Source organism: Filicampus tigris, chromosome 14 (genome assembly GCF_054856515.1).
Source record: "Filicampus tigris isolate MCC_2025a chromosome 14, RoL_Ftig_1.0, whole genome shotgun sequence".
NCBI lineage: Eukaryota > Metazoa > Chordata > Actinopteri > Syngnathiformes > Syngnathidae > Filicampus > Filicampus tigris.
In genome coordinates, this window is record NC_141230.1 from 19,698,728 (window position 1) to 19,715,050 (window position 16,323).

Here is a 16,323-nt window from a genome sequence, read left to right on the forward strand (position 1 = left end):
AAAGCATCGTCGACGAGGATGGGATTCGAACCCACGCGTGCAGAGCACAATGGATTAGCAGTCCATCGCCTTAACCACTCGGCCACCTCGTCGATGCTGCCATCCGTCTTGAGGGACAATTTCCAACCACGTCCTAACATTTCTATACATTTCAACTGTCGTTTTGAGTTTTGCGCCCATTTTCACCGTGGTTCCACATCATTTCTAACTTTCCACCTGTGTTTTACAGCAGGGGTGCCCGAGTCAAGGTCCTCAAGAGTCCCTACCCAGCCTCTTTTAGATCTATCCCTATTCCAACACACCTGATTCAAATGATCAGCTCATCAGCAAGGTTTGCAAAAGCCTGCTAACGATCCTGATGATTTGAATCAGGTGTGTTGCCGTAAGGATACAGCTAAAACTGGCTGAATGGGGGATCTCAGAGGCCGGACGTGGGCACCCTTGTTCTACAGTATGTGTTCCATTGTGTGTACTTGCTTTGTACCACCTGTTCTCGGCTCTGCTCCAACTGTTTTCTAACTATGCTATAAGTGTGGTATAAATGTGTTCCACCTGTGCTCTTACTGTTCCACTTGTGTTCTTGTGTTTCACCAGTGTTCTATGTAATTTTCCAACAGTTCCGCCTGTGTTTCACCTATTGTGCCAGTGCTTCAACTTTTTCCCACCTTTTAACTGGGCCACCTATGTTGTGCTCCACTTATGTTGTAGCCGTTACCTATGTTTAAATTGTGCCACTTGAGTTCAACTTATTGAACCTAACTACGTTCTAACTGTTCCACCTGTGTTCCATGTTTTGCCTTCCAGCTGTTTTAAGTGTACATTTTCCACATGTTTTTTGCTTCGTATTCTAGCTGTGTTTTAGGTGTATTCCACCTGTCCCACATTTTGAGGTCCGGCATTGTTTTCTTAGGTTTCCGCCTTTGCTCCGGCCCGTCTGTTCATGTTTTGTAAAACTTGAACACAGGTGACGACAAGAGCGTGGCGGTGACATCATCATCTGCGTCCTATAAAGTGGAATATGCGTGGACGTGACAATAAGCTAGCATGTCGCTTAGCATCAGGTCAGCTGGCGTGGCCCGCGGAGGCTCTCGTCCAATGGCGGCGGAGCGTCGTTGCCTTAATTGTCTCGGCCAATTAGCGCTGACGAGCTGGACCACAAAGCGGCAAGTGTAGCCAGCGCAGCGCCGCCTTTGTCCTGCTCCACTGGCCCGCGGACTCTTGCCGCTCATTTAGAGACAGGGAGCGAAAGAGAGAGAGACCCCCACATGCCAACGCAAATCAAAACAAAAGACACGTTAAGGAGGGGGAAACGGTCACAAGGGGGGGGGAGCCGGCACGAACGCACTGTGCGAGTGTGTGCGTTTATGTGTGTCTATGGCTAAGTGTGAGTCTGTGTGTGTCAGGGTTCAAATCTTTACGTATTGTTCCTTTCCAGTTTGGTTTCGTTTCATTTCGATTTTTTTTTTTTTAATTTCAGTTTGTTGGAATTCATTTTGAGCAGGTTTGTCTATTTGTATTCATTTTTATTTTTCGAAAATGCTTCACTTTAGCTTCGTTTTTATGAAGTTTTGTTTTAACAGAGTACTGTCAAGTGCAAAAAAAAGTCAGTTGTTTAATAAAGTAAAGTACAATTCTCAACTGACTGCTCCTTCCTTCTTCAGCAAAACCAAATGCATATAAAATCGGCCCCAAAACACTCATGTTAGTTATTAATTGACAAAGACGAAAATGAAGGACATTTTCACTAATTCATAGTTTGTTGTGCATGTGTAGTTTCTTTTTTTAAAAGCATTTTTTTAAATTTGTCAGCAGTGTTTGTGTGCGCGTGCAAATTTGTGTATGTGTGTTTGTGCAAAGAGACTAAGCTTTGTTAATCATTAAAAGTAAAACCAATCATTTTCTGCTAAATAAATTGGGAGTTTTTTTTTTTTTTTCCTGAGTCATTTGCAAAAATGGGACATTTCAACACTGACTTAAGTCAAAGGCGAAGCTGGGAAATCACAAACGTCGTGATTCATGTTTCCTTTCACCAAAGTCACCTGAGAGTCAAACAAGATGAACCTGCGACCAAACATACAGAGCCGCCCAACCCTAACCTTTGAACCCGAAGCCTTAACACCCTCGCAAAGGCCACAGTTAACACCAACTCGTACATTTCTTACTTTAATTACATTCTACTTTTACTTGAAACACATGTGGTCAAGTCAAACCCTAAAATGTTTTTCGTAAAGAAAAGATCATTACTGTTTGCTAATTTTGTTTGTATTGCAAACACATTTTACAACAAAGTTAACTGACGGCTACTCATTCATCAGTGTCAGTCATCCATTAACCGGTGCATTCAGGTGCTGCTCAGTCATTTCCACCCGGGTGGATAGTCATGAAACACAAGACGCAGCTGGTGCGTCCGGGTGCGCGTAAAGTCACATAAAGTCAAGTGAAATTAAGAAACCATACAGAATTAGACATGCAGCTGATAAGTTTAGGTCTACTACTCAAAAGACAACTAAACCTTGTTAAAACAAGGAAAATATATGAGTTAAAATAAGTCAAATATATTCTTTTAAAATGAACTGCTGGCGCGTTCAAATTCTCCGAAAAATACGCCCTGTTACAATCAAGAAAACCTAATTTTGGAATGAACTGGTAGGTTCAAGCGCGCTTAGTAAATGGCACCTACAGCACTGTTACAATAAAACATTTTTACAACAAGTGCTGCAATCAGGTGCAGTAGTTAAAGCCTCGTTGAAACAAGCAGCCGTTCAGGTACACTCAGTTAAAAGCGATGCCTTTGAGGGAAAGAAAGCACATTTCGTGTTTTCCTCCCTTTAAATCCACCGTAGATACTGAATGCAAAACGTTCAAAGTATTTTTTTCACCCACAAGCAATCATGCAAATGATGCGCTATTTCATTTAGACAAAATTTGTTTATTTTTATGAATTAAAATGACATGTCCGCGGGTTGTGCGTGAGCGTCGTGACGTGGTAATCGCTACGTCCGAGGGTCCCTGAAGGCAGCGGACAACCAGTCATGCAGGAGGCGGTCAGTGCGCGTTGAGTTAGTTCAGTCCGTGCAGGGGTTCGCACCTGAGGGGACGCGTGTGGTACGAGGGATGAGGTGGGACGTCGCAAGCCGCCGGACTAGGAGGCGGGGGGAAAACCCAACAAGTTTGTCTTGTTGAGGAGTTTACTTTTTTTTTGTTTGAAAGCTGCACGTGAGCGTGGATGACGACGTCACGCGAGACCTTTGGGTTTTTTTCTCCCAGTACTCGGTGGATTTTAGTTGGCACGGTGTGAATTCTCCGTTTATTTAGGAGGAGTATATATACATATATATATATATTTTTTTCCTTAACGTGGATTAATAATCAATCAGAGACTTTGCGCGGGAGAATGGACTTCAAGGGCACATGATTATAAACAATTTTGCTTTGGTTTTAAATCAACCTTTCAAGAGCATAAGACAAAGATCATTTTGGTAGGTTTGAATGGACCCCAAGACCGCAAGACTCTAAGAGCACTTTTGGATTAAATGGAGTTGACGATGAGGTTCCTGCTGGTCCTGCTGATCCAGAGCGGGTCCCGGGTCCATGCAGCTTCCAAGGAGATCTCGTGTGAGCCCATCACGGTACCCATGTGCCGGGGCATCGGCTACAACCTGACCTACATGCCCAACCAGTTCAACCACGACACCCAGGACGAGGTGGGCCTGGAGGTGCACCAGTTCTGGCCCCTGGTCCGGATCCGTTGCTCGCCGGACTTGCTGTTCTTCCTGTGTAGCATGTACACGCCCATCTGTCTGCCAGACTACCGCAAGCCCCTACCGCCGTGCCGCTCGGTTTGTGAACGGGCCAAACGTGGGTGCTCGCCCCTCATGAGCCAGTACGGCTTCGAGTGGCCCGAGCGGATGAGCTGCGAGCGTCTTCCTCGACTGGGCGGCGACGCCCTCTGCATGGACCAGAACGGGAGCGAGGCGACCACCCGCCCGCCGCCGCCGCCGCCGCCGCCCTTTGCCAAACCCACGGCCAAAAATCGCCTCAGAGCAAACGCCCCGGCGCAAAGTGAGCGGGAGTGCCGCTGCCGGGAGCCCTTGGTGCCCATCAAAAGGGAGTCGCACCCGTTGTACGGGCGGGTCCGCACGGGGCCCGTTCTCAACTGCGCCCAGCCGTGCCACCAGGCGTACTTCTCGGAGGACGAGCAAACCTTCACCACCCTGTGGGTGGGGCTGTGGGCGGCGTTCTGCTTCGCGTCCACCCTCACCACGGTGGCCACCTTCCTCCTGGACATGCAGCGTTTCAAGTACCCTGAGCGACCGATCATCTTCCTGGCTACTTGCTACCTCTTTGTGTCGTTGGGATACATCATCCGGCTGGTGGCCGGGCACGAGCGGGTGGCGTGCGCCCCCCTCGCGGACCGGTCCCACGTTCTCTACGATACGGGTGGTCCTGCTTTATGCACCCTGGTCTTCCTGCTGGTCTACTTCTTCGGCATGGCCAGCTCCATCTGGTGGGTGGTTTTGTCTTTCACGTGGTTCCTGGCCGCGGGTATGAAGTGGGGGAGTGAGGCCATCGCGGGGTACTGCCACTACTTCCACTTAGCCGCCTGGCTGGTCCCCAGCGTCAAGACCGTTCTGGTTCTGGCCCTCAGCGCCGTGGACGGGGACCCGGTGGCCGGCATCTGCTACGTGGGCAACCAAAGCCTGGAGAACCTTCGAGGCTTCGTCCTGGCTCCCTTGGTGGTCTACCTGTTCGCCGGCTCGCTCTTCCTCCTGGCTGGTTTCGTGTCGCTCTTCCGCATCCGCGGTATCATCAAGCAGGGCGGCACCAAGACCGATAAACTGGAACGCCTCATGATCCGAATCGGACTCTTCGGGGTGCTCTACACAGTGCCTGCCGCGGTGGTGGTGGCCTGCCTGGTCTACGAGCAGCACCGCCGCCCCGACTGGGACCGGGCGCTGGCATGTTCTTGCGCCGCCGAGCGCCAGCGAGTGGGCGGCGGACCCGACTACGCCGTCTTCATGCTCAAGTACTTTATGTGCTTGGTGGTGGGCATCACGTCGGGGGTCTGGATCTGGTCTGGGAAGACCTTGGAGACCTGGCGCAGGTTTCTGGCACGGTGCTGCCCCTGGTGGCCGCACAAGATGGCAGCCCCACCCCCTGTGTACGCAGAGGCCGCCGCCGCTTTAACGGGACCCGTTCCCGGAATGTACCATAAAGCTCCGTCTCATATATGAACTTTCATAAGTCCTTAAACCTGGGACTAGAGGGTCCAGATCTTCAGGTCCATGGAGCCACACTGGAGCCAGTACTTCCTGACGCACTCACAGACTAAACTTTATTTATTGATGTAAATATTGAAAGAGGTTTTGCCACAACATCCAAGTCCTGCTTCTGGTCTTGGACTATGAACGTGTACATAAAAGTAAAGAATATTGAACTTGAGTTTATAATCCAGGTTTCAGTAATTGCTTTGGGCCTTCAGCGCCATCTGCTGGTGGCAAGAGGAACTGCTTAACATGATTGCCCACACTCAGACCAATAGGAAACAAACCTTAGTCATGTGACTCTTTTTATGTTTATGTCTAGTTGGCTAATGCCGATGTCTCCTCGACTGTCTGACAGTCCCAGAGTCAGCTTTTGTAAAATGGTTAATAATTTCCCACTTTAAATTCTGCAGTTGCCCAGTTTCAATTAGGATACATGTAAATGGCCACTTGTGCCAAGAGCCATTTATTTAAATTAATAAAAGTATTTCACGCAAGAAACAAAACAGTCAGTCGGCTGACTAGTTTTATGTTCATTCATATGTGGACAATGCCGATGCTGACTCAATGTACTGAAGGTTACGGAATCAAAATCTTCAATTTGATTCATAATTTGCCACTTGAAATTCTGCAGTTGCTCCACTTAAATCACCATAAATCTAAACGGACTGTTGGACAGGAGCAGAGTTTTCATTTGATGGAGAAATTTCAATTATAGAGAAGAAACAATACAGTAATGTATGTTACTAGTTTCATGTAAATACATATTTGAGCAATGCCATTGTTGACTCGATGTGAAGGGTTTCACAATCAGAGTAAAAGAATGAATCATAAATTTGCTGCTTGAAATTCAGCTGTTGTTCATCTGAACTCGCCAGAAATGTAAATGGACTGTCGTATGGAATTGCTTTTTTTTTTTTTTTTAAACCGTTATATGTTCATTAGTATTTGACCAATGCTGATGTTGAGTTGGCTGCCTGAAGGTTCTGGAATCAGGTTTAAAAAAAATCTAAATAATTTTCCACCTGACATTCTGCTGTTGCTCGTTTTAAATCACCTGAAATCAAAAGGTTGTGCTGGTATATGTCGATGTTTTTAATTGTCCCATCTTACAAATTCAATTTCACATCAAAAGTACATGAAAAACAAATTTTCCCCATGTTCTGCCACAATGAAAAATGTCGGTGTTTAACGGTCACAACACTCACTAAATCCACTTACGTTTCTTTTTATTGTATATTTGTTTTTATAAAAATTGTGCAGACTTTGGTATAAAACAAGCACTTCGTTAACACTATGGTGGGGTTTTCTTTTGGTCTGAGACAGTCAAAAGACTCAGAATAAGTGGTTTGCATTCTGATGGCCCCACTGACGTCCTTTTTATTGAATTCCTTGAAATGTTATTTTTCTGCAGGCAGTTGAAGTGACCGATTAAAATACGACATATTTGCAACTATTGTGTCACATTGTGTTTATTTTATTCAATTGTATTATATGCTCTTATCAGCATTCAAATGTCATCAGGTTGGATTTTCTATCATTTTGCATAGTTTCCAACATGACTATAATGTGTCTGGACGCAAGGAAACGCAAACAAACGAACCAAATATAGATTTCCATGACAACACTCACCGATTGTGACGTAGCTCGTTGGTGTCCTCCTGAGGAACAAAGCGGTATTACACGTCAAAACCGTCATAATCAGACGTATATCTATGTCCTTGAAAAACGGGCCAATGTGCTGTTTTAATTCAAGTACTTCGGTAAAATACAAACATTTTGACAAGATTTAAAAAAGAAGAAAATGTAATAGTTTGCAAATGTTGGTGGAAATGGTCTCTACTGCCATTTGCTAATCGTGAATCATGGCGGTACGTCTTTAAACATTGATTGAACAGGTGAAATTGCTTAAAAACGAGATATTTCATTTCATTACTCATAACTGAATCAGTGATCATCTAATCATGAAACTTAATTTGACTACGTCAATTTATTTGAACTAGCTACTTGAATTTTGTCATTTTATAAGTTTATTAAATACCTTTGGCGAACGGATTAGTCTCGAATTCCAGGCTGCGAAGTCTCCCATGATGCACTGCGGTGAAGGTATCGCGCGAACAACGAAGCATCTCTTTTAAGTTGTAACACATCACTGTGCTGCGTATTTAGGCGTTGAATAACCAACAAAAAAAAGCTTAAAAGTGGTAATATTTCATTTCTTCACCCAATAGCGACACATAATAAAAATTCTATTCTATATATGCCACGTTAACTTGTGTCCCGCGGTTTTGTATGTTACGTCATTAACGGGGCTTTCTTGGAACGCGTTTTCCTTTTTAAAAAAAGCATTATTTTAACATTCTCCCAAATAATTTTGTAATTTTTTTCCCGAAGTAATGATTCTTGTTTCCATGTAACATTCCACCTTTTTCTTCCAATATTTCGATTTGACAATCAAATTGCGCCTTCTGGAATTTTTTTTTATTATAAAATTCCAATTTGTGATTTTACTCTCAGCAATGTAACTGTGTTTCTTGTTGTATTGACTTTCCCATTACTAGTTGTACTTTTCTCAAGTGGTAGTCACTCAATATTACATTTTTCTTGTAATATTTTCCCCTTTCTACTCCACTAAGTATTCTCACAATATTCTTTATTTTTTCCAAGTTCTTTACTTGAATTTGTCTTATTTTGGAGTAGAAACTTCACTGCAGAACGTGGTCTTTAGTGACAAAGAGCACAACAAACAGGCCGTGTGTATACATGATTAGTGTTTATTTTAAAATACTCCATCTGCAAATGGGTTTTCCATTTAAAAATGAGACCTTTCACAGCTAGTAGCCTACATAGTAAGCAAAACCAACCTTTTTTTCATGCTGTTGAGTCCGCTCAGTAGCTCTACATGAATGTACTGTAGTTTCTTCACTGGGGATGGGAGAAGAAAGATATTTGGGGAGAGTTGGGGGGGGGGTTCAATACTGAATTTAAAAATCATTTCAGTAGTAAGGTCAATCCTGGTCTTCCATGATGTGGAAACGTGAAGAACCTGTTAGTCCTCTACATGTCCTCGCTTTAGTTCTCCCAACAAAAATGCTATTTTGTAACGACTATACGGCATTAGAGAGGTGCCCATGTGACCAGGGTGAGTTGCACATAAATAAAGGGTATAAAAATAATTGCGTTAAACGGGAGTTGGCAGCAGTAACGACGACGCGGGGAGGGGCGGGGATCCGGTGGCCTTACGAGAGTACGGCGTTGGAGCGGCGTATGCCGATGAGGTTGTCGGCGCTGAGTGACCGCCTCATGGCCGCTCGACTCAGGTCTTTGTACTTGTCTTCACACAGTCTGGAGATGGCCTGCATGCAGCCGCAACAACACAACACAACACGCGGTCACAACAGAAAACGTCAGTCAAGTCAAATTTGGATAACCATTAGAAAAACACATTTAGTTAATTAGCAGGGCCAAGGTTTTTTTTTTTTTTATAAGACGATGCTGATTAAATAACTTCCGTGTGAAAGTAAAACTTGTGATATTTTTACTCTTATTTTAAAACTGTTGTAACATTTGGATAAGACTTGATCATTTATTTAATACGTTAACATAACTTATTCAAAATCAAAACTCTTTCCTATTCATAAAAGGGATTTTATTCAAAATTGCACCTTTTTCTTGTAAAATTAGTCATAAATTAACTTTTTGGGTGTTTTTCCTTGTAAAATTAATGATATTTAATATTTTCTGTCTGACCTTATTCTGGCAATACTTGAAATTTTCCCCAAAAATTCAAACTTTTTTGTAAAATAATTTTACTCTTAACATCGCAACTGTGTTTCTTGTAATAATATGAAAATGTTTTAATACAACTTTCTTCTTATTATTATAATAAAACATTACACATAATATATTTATCGCCAGGTCTTGTAATATTTTGACTTTACTCTGGAAAGATCAGGACTTTTCACCATGGCAATATTTTGACTTTAGTTTGTTCATTTTGACTCTCTTGTAAAATGTGAATATCTTTGGTTTTTTTAACGCTCGCACGACAGTTAGGAACGTTAACGTTACCTCGAGCTTCTGCGCCCGCTGGTTGTTGAGCGGCTCCAGCGGGAAGCTGAGGTTGTTGTCGTCGGCCAGCTGCCTCAGGTCAAAGTAGTATTTGGCGTAGACGCTTGCCGGCACGTTGATGTTGAACTGGAGCAGCTCCAGGAAGTGGCGCTCCATCTCGTTCCTGCGGCGGGCGGGACCAGAGCACACAGCTGAGGCCTGGGAAGGCTCAAAAGCCTGCCCAGTGGCCGGCTCAGGTTACGGGCGGGCGGGCGGGCGGCCGACGTGGAGGACGCTCACGCTAACCGCGCTAATGGAGTCAGGAAAGATGAGCGCCTCGAGTGGCACTGGAGCTGCACCGAGTGCGTCCACTCGAGTCGCATGCAAGGGACCCCAATCGCCTGCTCGGCAACTATCACTTCTGAACCCACAAAAATAATGTGGAGTCTTTATTTGCATGGTTACGATTAGACATCCGATTTTCATATCGAGTTATAGCAGGCACGTGAATAGATTGTTGGGGGCAGGTGCTAAAGCCCCGCCCACACAAAAGCCAAAATTATTTATACAAATAAGAAAGCCAACAGTGTTACGTACTTGACTTGTGTATTAAAATCTGTCCACGCAATCAACATGTTGCCAATGATACGATTAACAAAGGAGGTGAAGGGAAGCTACAGTGGACATAAAAATTAGACAATGATGTCATTGACATTTTTTTTTCCTTTTACTATTAGTTAACCTATAACATGTACAACATCTTGTAAAATTAGTCAGAAATCGATAGCTTTTTACTTGCAATATTTTTTTTTTTGCTTTTTTTAACTTTTTGCTCTTGTGCAAGTTTTTGACGAATGAATTCAAAAAAATGTTTTCATCTACTTGTAAATTTTCTTGTAAGATTTTTACTTTCTTTTGTATCTCCAATAGCTTGAAAAGGGTTTTTTTTTTTGCCTCAAAATTACAACCTTTTTTCTTGTTCTATTTTTTTCAAAGATATATTTGTACTTTTATTGCTCGTAATATTTGTCTTGTAAAAATACTCCCAAAAGTACTATTTTTTGTATTACTTTTTACATCACTTTTAGTTTTCATATTTACTAGTTGTCTAGGGCTTGTAGCTTGTTAGCGTATGGCACAGGCTCCATTTTGAATCTGAAATCTTACTTATAAGCCATAAATATGAAGCAAGACAAGACCGATGTGGGCTTGACGACAAGCTTCGTGGTCCTCCCTCTTCATCATCACACAGCCTCTGAGGGCACCGGTCGCCATGGAGACCGCATCCAGGTTTTTTGCTTTGTTGGCCGCCAAAAGGTGTACCGAGGCCACTCCGTGAGCGCGTGTGTGCGTGTGGTATCCGTGGGCAACTAATGGAGTGGGCGAGAGGCAGGCCCATTATGTGGAAGCAGCGAGAGCACTTGAGACCCACCCCACATTTCTCTCGAAACAACCCCCTCTTCATCCTTCATCCACAAAGAGTCTCAGATGAAGCAGGGACAACACACACACCCACGCACACGCTTTGTTTGTTACTGCGTGTACCTTGAGGAACGTCCGTATAACTAACCGGCGGTGCACGATAACACTTTTTCCAGACCAAGTACGAGTACAAGTGCTTACATTTCTAGTATTTGCCAATACAGAACATTGCTATTTCATCATGCCAATATGTCTTGCAATTGCAATGAAAATGTGTTTTATTTTAACACAGTATTGCTTAAAAACAATATTTTCACTCAAACTAACCCTAACCCTCGTGCTTTCAACAGGTCCAGGAAAATGTGGGTGAGAGTCCGCAGCGTTCACAACGTATCTAATCGGAACCTGTTGGCGCTGGAACTTTTAAGTGAAAATGCAGCAGTATTGTACAGAGAGTGAATTTCCTCTGCAGTAATTTTCTTTAGGAACTATGGACTTTTAAAAAAGATCAATGTGTGTTAGGACTGCAGAAACTACTCTTCAAATGTAGTATTTTTACAGGACCTAATCCAGAGTAGTACTTTGATATGGTCAAGGAATCTTTGGGCTGTGGTCCTTTTTTCTCTCCAGGGACTACAAGTACCCAGAAGTAAAAGTACCTGTAGCGTTACATGTGAGCGTGCAGTAAGCGTCCCCCCCCCTCCCCAACTCACATGTCTTCTACAGTGATGTCCTTGAGGATCTGGCAGTAGTCTACGTTCCAGACGGCCTGGTCGTCCCAGACTTTGGAGGCCAGCAGGATGGCTCCGAGCACGATGCGCTTCCAGTTGGAGGGGCAAATGTCCAGCTCGGCGTACGTCAGCAGACGCTCCAGGTACACCTGAGCTCCACAGAAAGGAACACCTTCACTATCTCCATTTTCACTTACGCAGTTGACTTTAATAAAAAAATAATAATAGTAGAAGAAGAAGATGAACATTTAAAAGGGTAATCTATTGCTACGAATAACAACAAACACTGTAGGCAACCAGCAGCAACAATGTGCTGAAATGAGACCCACAATCCTTTGCAAGGTTTTGCTGCCCTCTGGTGACCAAGTGTTACAAGTGTTGTAGTTTGGACACTGATGCACGTGTCCGAAACGCTTTTCCTCAAAGATGATCTGTATTTCACTTTTCAGTACAAAGCATTTGCATTTAATCACTTAGAAGTCTTTGCTTCCAAACCGTTTTTTTTTTCATTGAACTTTTAGACGCAACACATTTTTATCCAATCATTATTCAAGTGCAGTTTTTTTCCCTTTATGTAAGCACAAGATTTGAGTTCAAACTGGGTGCAATGTTACACATGTGAATAAAAATGTTAAAAGTACCATAGGAGGAAAATGCCTTTTCAAGAGCACTTGTATTATATTGTTGGTCATTATCATGGTATTGGGAGAGCCAAGAAATTTCGACTTAGTTCATTTCATATTGTGACTTTACTGATAAAATTACTTATTTTTTTCTTCTAATTACTTTTCTTGTAAGCTTGAAACTTTATTCTTGTATACTTGCCGCTCTTTCTGCAATACTTGTTCTGTATTTGTACAATTTGCAGGTATAATTAACACTCTCCCTCCCTCTGTACAATAATACATATATTTTTTTCAAAAGTCTCCGTTCTGCTCATTAATTTCTGCTCCTTTGTAGAAAAGTATGACAAAACGAAATAAACCATGACAGCTAAAATCCATCTGTAAAACTAAGGGCAATAAACTCACAAGTGTGACAATGGCACATTCGGCAGTGAGTTGTGCTGCACTGAAGAGCGTCCTGACGAAGCGGTAGATAACTTTGTGCTCGGGGTCCATACAGCTGTACTCGTCTGGCACCGCCTCTCTCTGCGTGTGGCAAAATACATATCGACATGACAAATGGACTCCGTGTACGCGCTGGTTACGATGTCGACCGACTCACCGATAAAGGATGCAGCTTCTCGTCAAAGATGTCCAGAGAGCGGTCAGAATCCCTGCACACGACACACTTGTCAATGGGCGCTCACTTCCACGTGCTACTTTGCACAGTATACAATACATTACACGTTAAGTAGTTCAGTATTAGTAGCAACATATGTAAAGCAACGTCTTACTTCATACACTAGGGTGTATGAACCTACCTGTTCTTGATGTGGTAGTAGATTGCTAAAGTGACACTGGAGGCAGACAGAAAGACGTGGAAGATTACGGCGTGTTTTTAATGCTATTATAATATGATGCATTTATAATCCGCACATGGTCACCATTTGATTGTGCTTTTGAGGTTGGGCTGGCTGACAGTGCTGTCGTCGATGAAGATGGTGGAGCACGAGCTGTACTTCTTGGACAGCGGCCCGGGAGACACCTGCACGCAGATGGTGGTTAGCTTACTTTTACACTTGTATGACAGGTAATAACCCGTTTACTGTTTTGACGCAATATGGACTAAAAGGGATGGTTATAATTATACGCAAATGTCTGAATATGACGGGAATAAAGTCATACTCTTCCAAGATACAGTAAGAATATCATGGGAATAACCTAAGATATTTTCGAGAAAAAAAGCTGTATTTTTTTTTTTATTTTTATAAATGGTTGTAATATTAGATCTAAAAGTGCTACTTTTTCAACAAAAAATGTATTTTCTTGTGAGTGAAATTTGTAATATTACCAGATAACTTTTTTCTCGAGATTAAAAGCCACAATATTATGAGGGGAAAAAAATACTGTACACGGGCAATTAATAAAAATTTGGGAGAAAAAGAAATTGAGATCAAATTGTGGTCACCTTACAAAAATAGTCATATTCCGTTTGAGAAAAATCTTTACTGGTTCAACTTTCCAAAACATTACATGAAAAAATAAAAAAGTCATATTTTCAAGAAAATTCGGCACGATAACAATTAAGAATTTTAAAATGTTACTTGCCATGCAAAATTTATAAAGCTTCTATGGTGGCTACAGTTTGACCAGGGGAAAGATTATTTCCATTATTTCCAATGGGGTGAAAAAACTCTTACATGACTGATGTGGTTGATGTGGTTGCTTTTCCTTCTGTCACGCACTATCAATAAAAACAAAAAAGACATTTTTTTTCAAGTATGTCATATACATAGATGTGACATGCTAAGTAGTGTATGTTCAGCAGTAAACAGCATTCGCTCACCGTCCGTTTGGGACTTGCACAGGAAGATGGTGCTGGCTCGGGCGTGGTCTGACGGGTTGGACTCTAAGGCCAGCTCTAAAAAAATAAGAATAAAAATAATATTAATAATAATATATAACTAACCAGAATGAAAAGTTTTGTTTATCATATGGTGCATTTTTTTTTAAGTATTGGAAAACAAAGGATGCTAAAATTCCACCACTCAATCACCAACTCTTGACAAAACTCACTCAGGGAAAGCTGAACTAGGAGTGCTATCACTGGTAACATAAGTGGCCGCCGTGTCTGTGGAATTTTCTCAAAAATGTCTTTTTTGTAGATACAGAAAATGTATTTTCTCTGGAAGTCGTCATCCAACTTTTCAAAAATGTTGGTGCATGGATGGAACTCAGGTTGAAGTATAGATGCTTTTCGCATACAGTAACTACTAGCTCGAAGGAATGCAAAAAGCAGTGTAGAGAATCTAGCAATTACCACCATGGCTCATTTAAAATTGCCTCCAAGTATATTCTTTATGCTGATTTTAGGTCCTTGATATTCCACCGCCTTGCTCCAGCTCAAGCCAAACTAGCAATGCTATGTAAACAATAGCCAGATTAAAGTGGACACGCTGTATTCATGATATGCAAGCATGACTTGCTGGAAGGAATGTTTGAGAGAGGCTTGAATGCACCATCACTACTCAAATATTCAAACAGCTGGCCTCCAGGGTGATGATACCCATAGAAACAGAAGTGGAACTTATAGCAACATAAACAATTGCTCCTATAACTTACTGGCAGTGGCGATCATATGTTTTCAGTTGGCGTTCTCAAGACTCCAGTCATATCACCAATCATGTAGCGAGTTTAAATTTGTTAGGGATAAACGGTCATGGTTAGGGATGGAAATTGATACGAAATTTATGATTTCGATAATGCATATCGATCTGATTCCTTATCGATTCTCATTGGGTCATATATTTTCCAACATTTTGCGAGCAGAAAGTCAAAATTCCCAGTTTATGCAAACGCAATATGGGCAAAACAAGAGTGGAAAGTAAAAAAAATCCAGTTTACATAAAACGCTGCGTGGGCAAAATACGGCCAAGAACCCGTTTTTAAATAGTTAGTTAGTACGACAAGCTTCGGACAAACAAATAAATTGAAATTCACAAAACGTTTCTTTGTTTTTTGTTTTTGTTTTTTTAAATAATAACTGACGAACCATCGGGAACTTCTCTGTCGCTGATGTGCTGCAGGTACGGGGCGCTGTTGTCGTCGCTGACTTCCGTGCTGGTCAGGAACTCCTCCAGCCGCTCCGCCGGCTGCCTGGATGGCAGCTTGGGGCTCGACTCCGGGGAGACGCAGCATGACACCGTGTTCCCCATGCCGGGCCGGGCTGTGTGCGCTCAGTGTCACAAAGTGGTCCGAATCCTTGTACGCTTAGCTGCTTCCGGCCGGGTGCCCCGCTCTCACGCAGCAGGGCTCGGTGTTAGCATCCCATTAGCTCGTCATGCTAAACAGCCGCCGTCCACCAACTCCCAGCGACGGCATTCCGCTGCCATTTGCGAGGGAAGCGGCGGCCAACAAGTCCCGAGTTAATGGCCCCCCAAAAGGCCGATGGCAATAATGATGTGGACGACTTTTCCAATCAAAAGTAATGTTACATATGAAGCAAGCGGGTGGTTCTAAACGTCCCCCGGCCTCATTCATTCATTGAACTAGCAGGGTTGGGGATCTTTTAATCACGTAAAACATTACACTCGATCGTGTGTAGATAATAAATTAATGTAACTAAACAACGTTCAACACGCTGTAAGGTTAATTATTGCTAAACTGTTTTTAAGCGACTTTCCAGGTGTCCTCCAGGGTTTGCGAAATAAATCTAGACCGAGGCTTCTGCGGCCTTCCGTGGACTAAAGCGAGAACATAAGGAAAATCCAAGACCGCGAGACGTTTCTTGATTAAACTAATAACGTAATTAAATAAAAGTGAAAATAAATGAATATCGGTACCTCACGTAGTTAAATGGCGCTAAGAGGCTTTAAGCGACTTTTCAGATAGTTCCGGATGTCCTTTCAGGCTAGCGAGAAAAATCCATCCCGAGGCTTCTGCGGCCTCCTGCGACCAAAAGAGGGCAATCCGACACCGCAAGACAACGTATCCAAATCAAATTAAATCCTGGAGGATTTCTCTTCGTATTCCATCACATCAGCAACTTTTGTAAACCCTCCAAACTCCGTCCTAGTTTTTTTTGGGCCAAACAGCTCACATAATCGCCATCTCGTAGCTATTACTGTTCATACCACAGCAGCACCGCTTTGCAATGAGAGGCGTCTAGCTCCGCCCTCTCGTGATTCTAATCGATCCTATTGGTCGGGAATCCCAACAAGTATTTTTGCTAGGGTGCGCATTGGCCAAGAG

General features: G+C 42.9%; 2 protein-coding genes and 1 non-coding gene across 3 annotated transcripts; 1 reads left to right on the forward strand and 2 right to left on the reverse strand.

The window, feature by feature from the left end:
* Positions 1-10: 10 nt before the first annotated feature.
* trnas-gcu (transfer RNA serine (anticodon GCU)) lies at positions 11-92 on the reverse strand. Its single transcript has one exon. It is a non-coding gene; the product is annotated as a tRNA-Ser (tRNA).
* Positions 93-3,074: 2,982 nt separating this feature from the next.
* On the forward strand, positions 3,075-6,711 carry fzd5 (frizzled class receptor 5). The gene has a single exon (XM_086052337.1). The coding sequence runs from the start codon at positions 3,534-3,536 to the stop codon at positions 5,232-5,234; it is 1,701 nt and encodes a 566-aa protein (XP_085908463.1). The 5' UTR covers positions 3,075-3,533; the 3' UTR covers positions 5,235-6,711.
* A 1,307-nt stretch (positions 6,712-8,018) lies between these two features.
* ccnyl1 (cyclin Y-like 1) lies at positions 8,019-16,262 on the reverse strand. The gene is made up of 10 exons (XM_086052244.1): positions 15,125-16,262; positions 13,919-13,993; positions 13,773-13,816; positions 13,017-13,117; positions 12,894-12,929; positions 12,695-12,746; positions 12,499-12,618; positions 11,450-11,616; positions 9,336-9,498; positions 8,019-8,620 (listed from the first exon to the last, which is right to left on the reverse strand). The coding sequence occupies exons 1-10, from the start codon at positions 15,285-15,287 to the stop codon at positions 8,504-8,506; spliced, it is 1,038 nt and encodes a 345-aa protein (XP_085908370.1). The 5' UTR covers positions 15,288-16,262; the 3' UTR covers positions 8,019-8,503.
* Between the last annotated feature and the right edge of the window lie 61 nt (positions 16,263-16,323).

Excerpts from the sequence above, each read along its gene's own strand:
- fzd5 (XM_086052337.1), top strand. The coding sequence starts at position 3,534 with ATGGAGTTGACGATGAGGTTCCTGCTGGTCCTGCTGATCCAGAGCGGG.
- ccnyl1 (XM_086052244.1), bottom strand. The coding sequence starts at position 15,287 with ATGGGGAACACGGTGTCATGCTGCGTCTCCCCGGAGTCGAGCCCCAAG. Across the intron at positions 12,930-13,016 it reads CTCAAAAGCACAATCAAATG|TGTCACTTTAGCAATCTACT; the intron begins GTGACCATGTGC and ends GTCTGCCTCCAG. Across the intron at positions 11,617-12,498 it reads AATGTGCCATTGTCACACTT|GTGTACCTGGAGCGTCTGCT; the intron begins GTGAGTTTATTG and ends TGTGGAGCTCAG.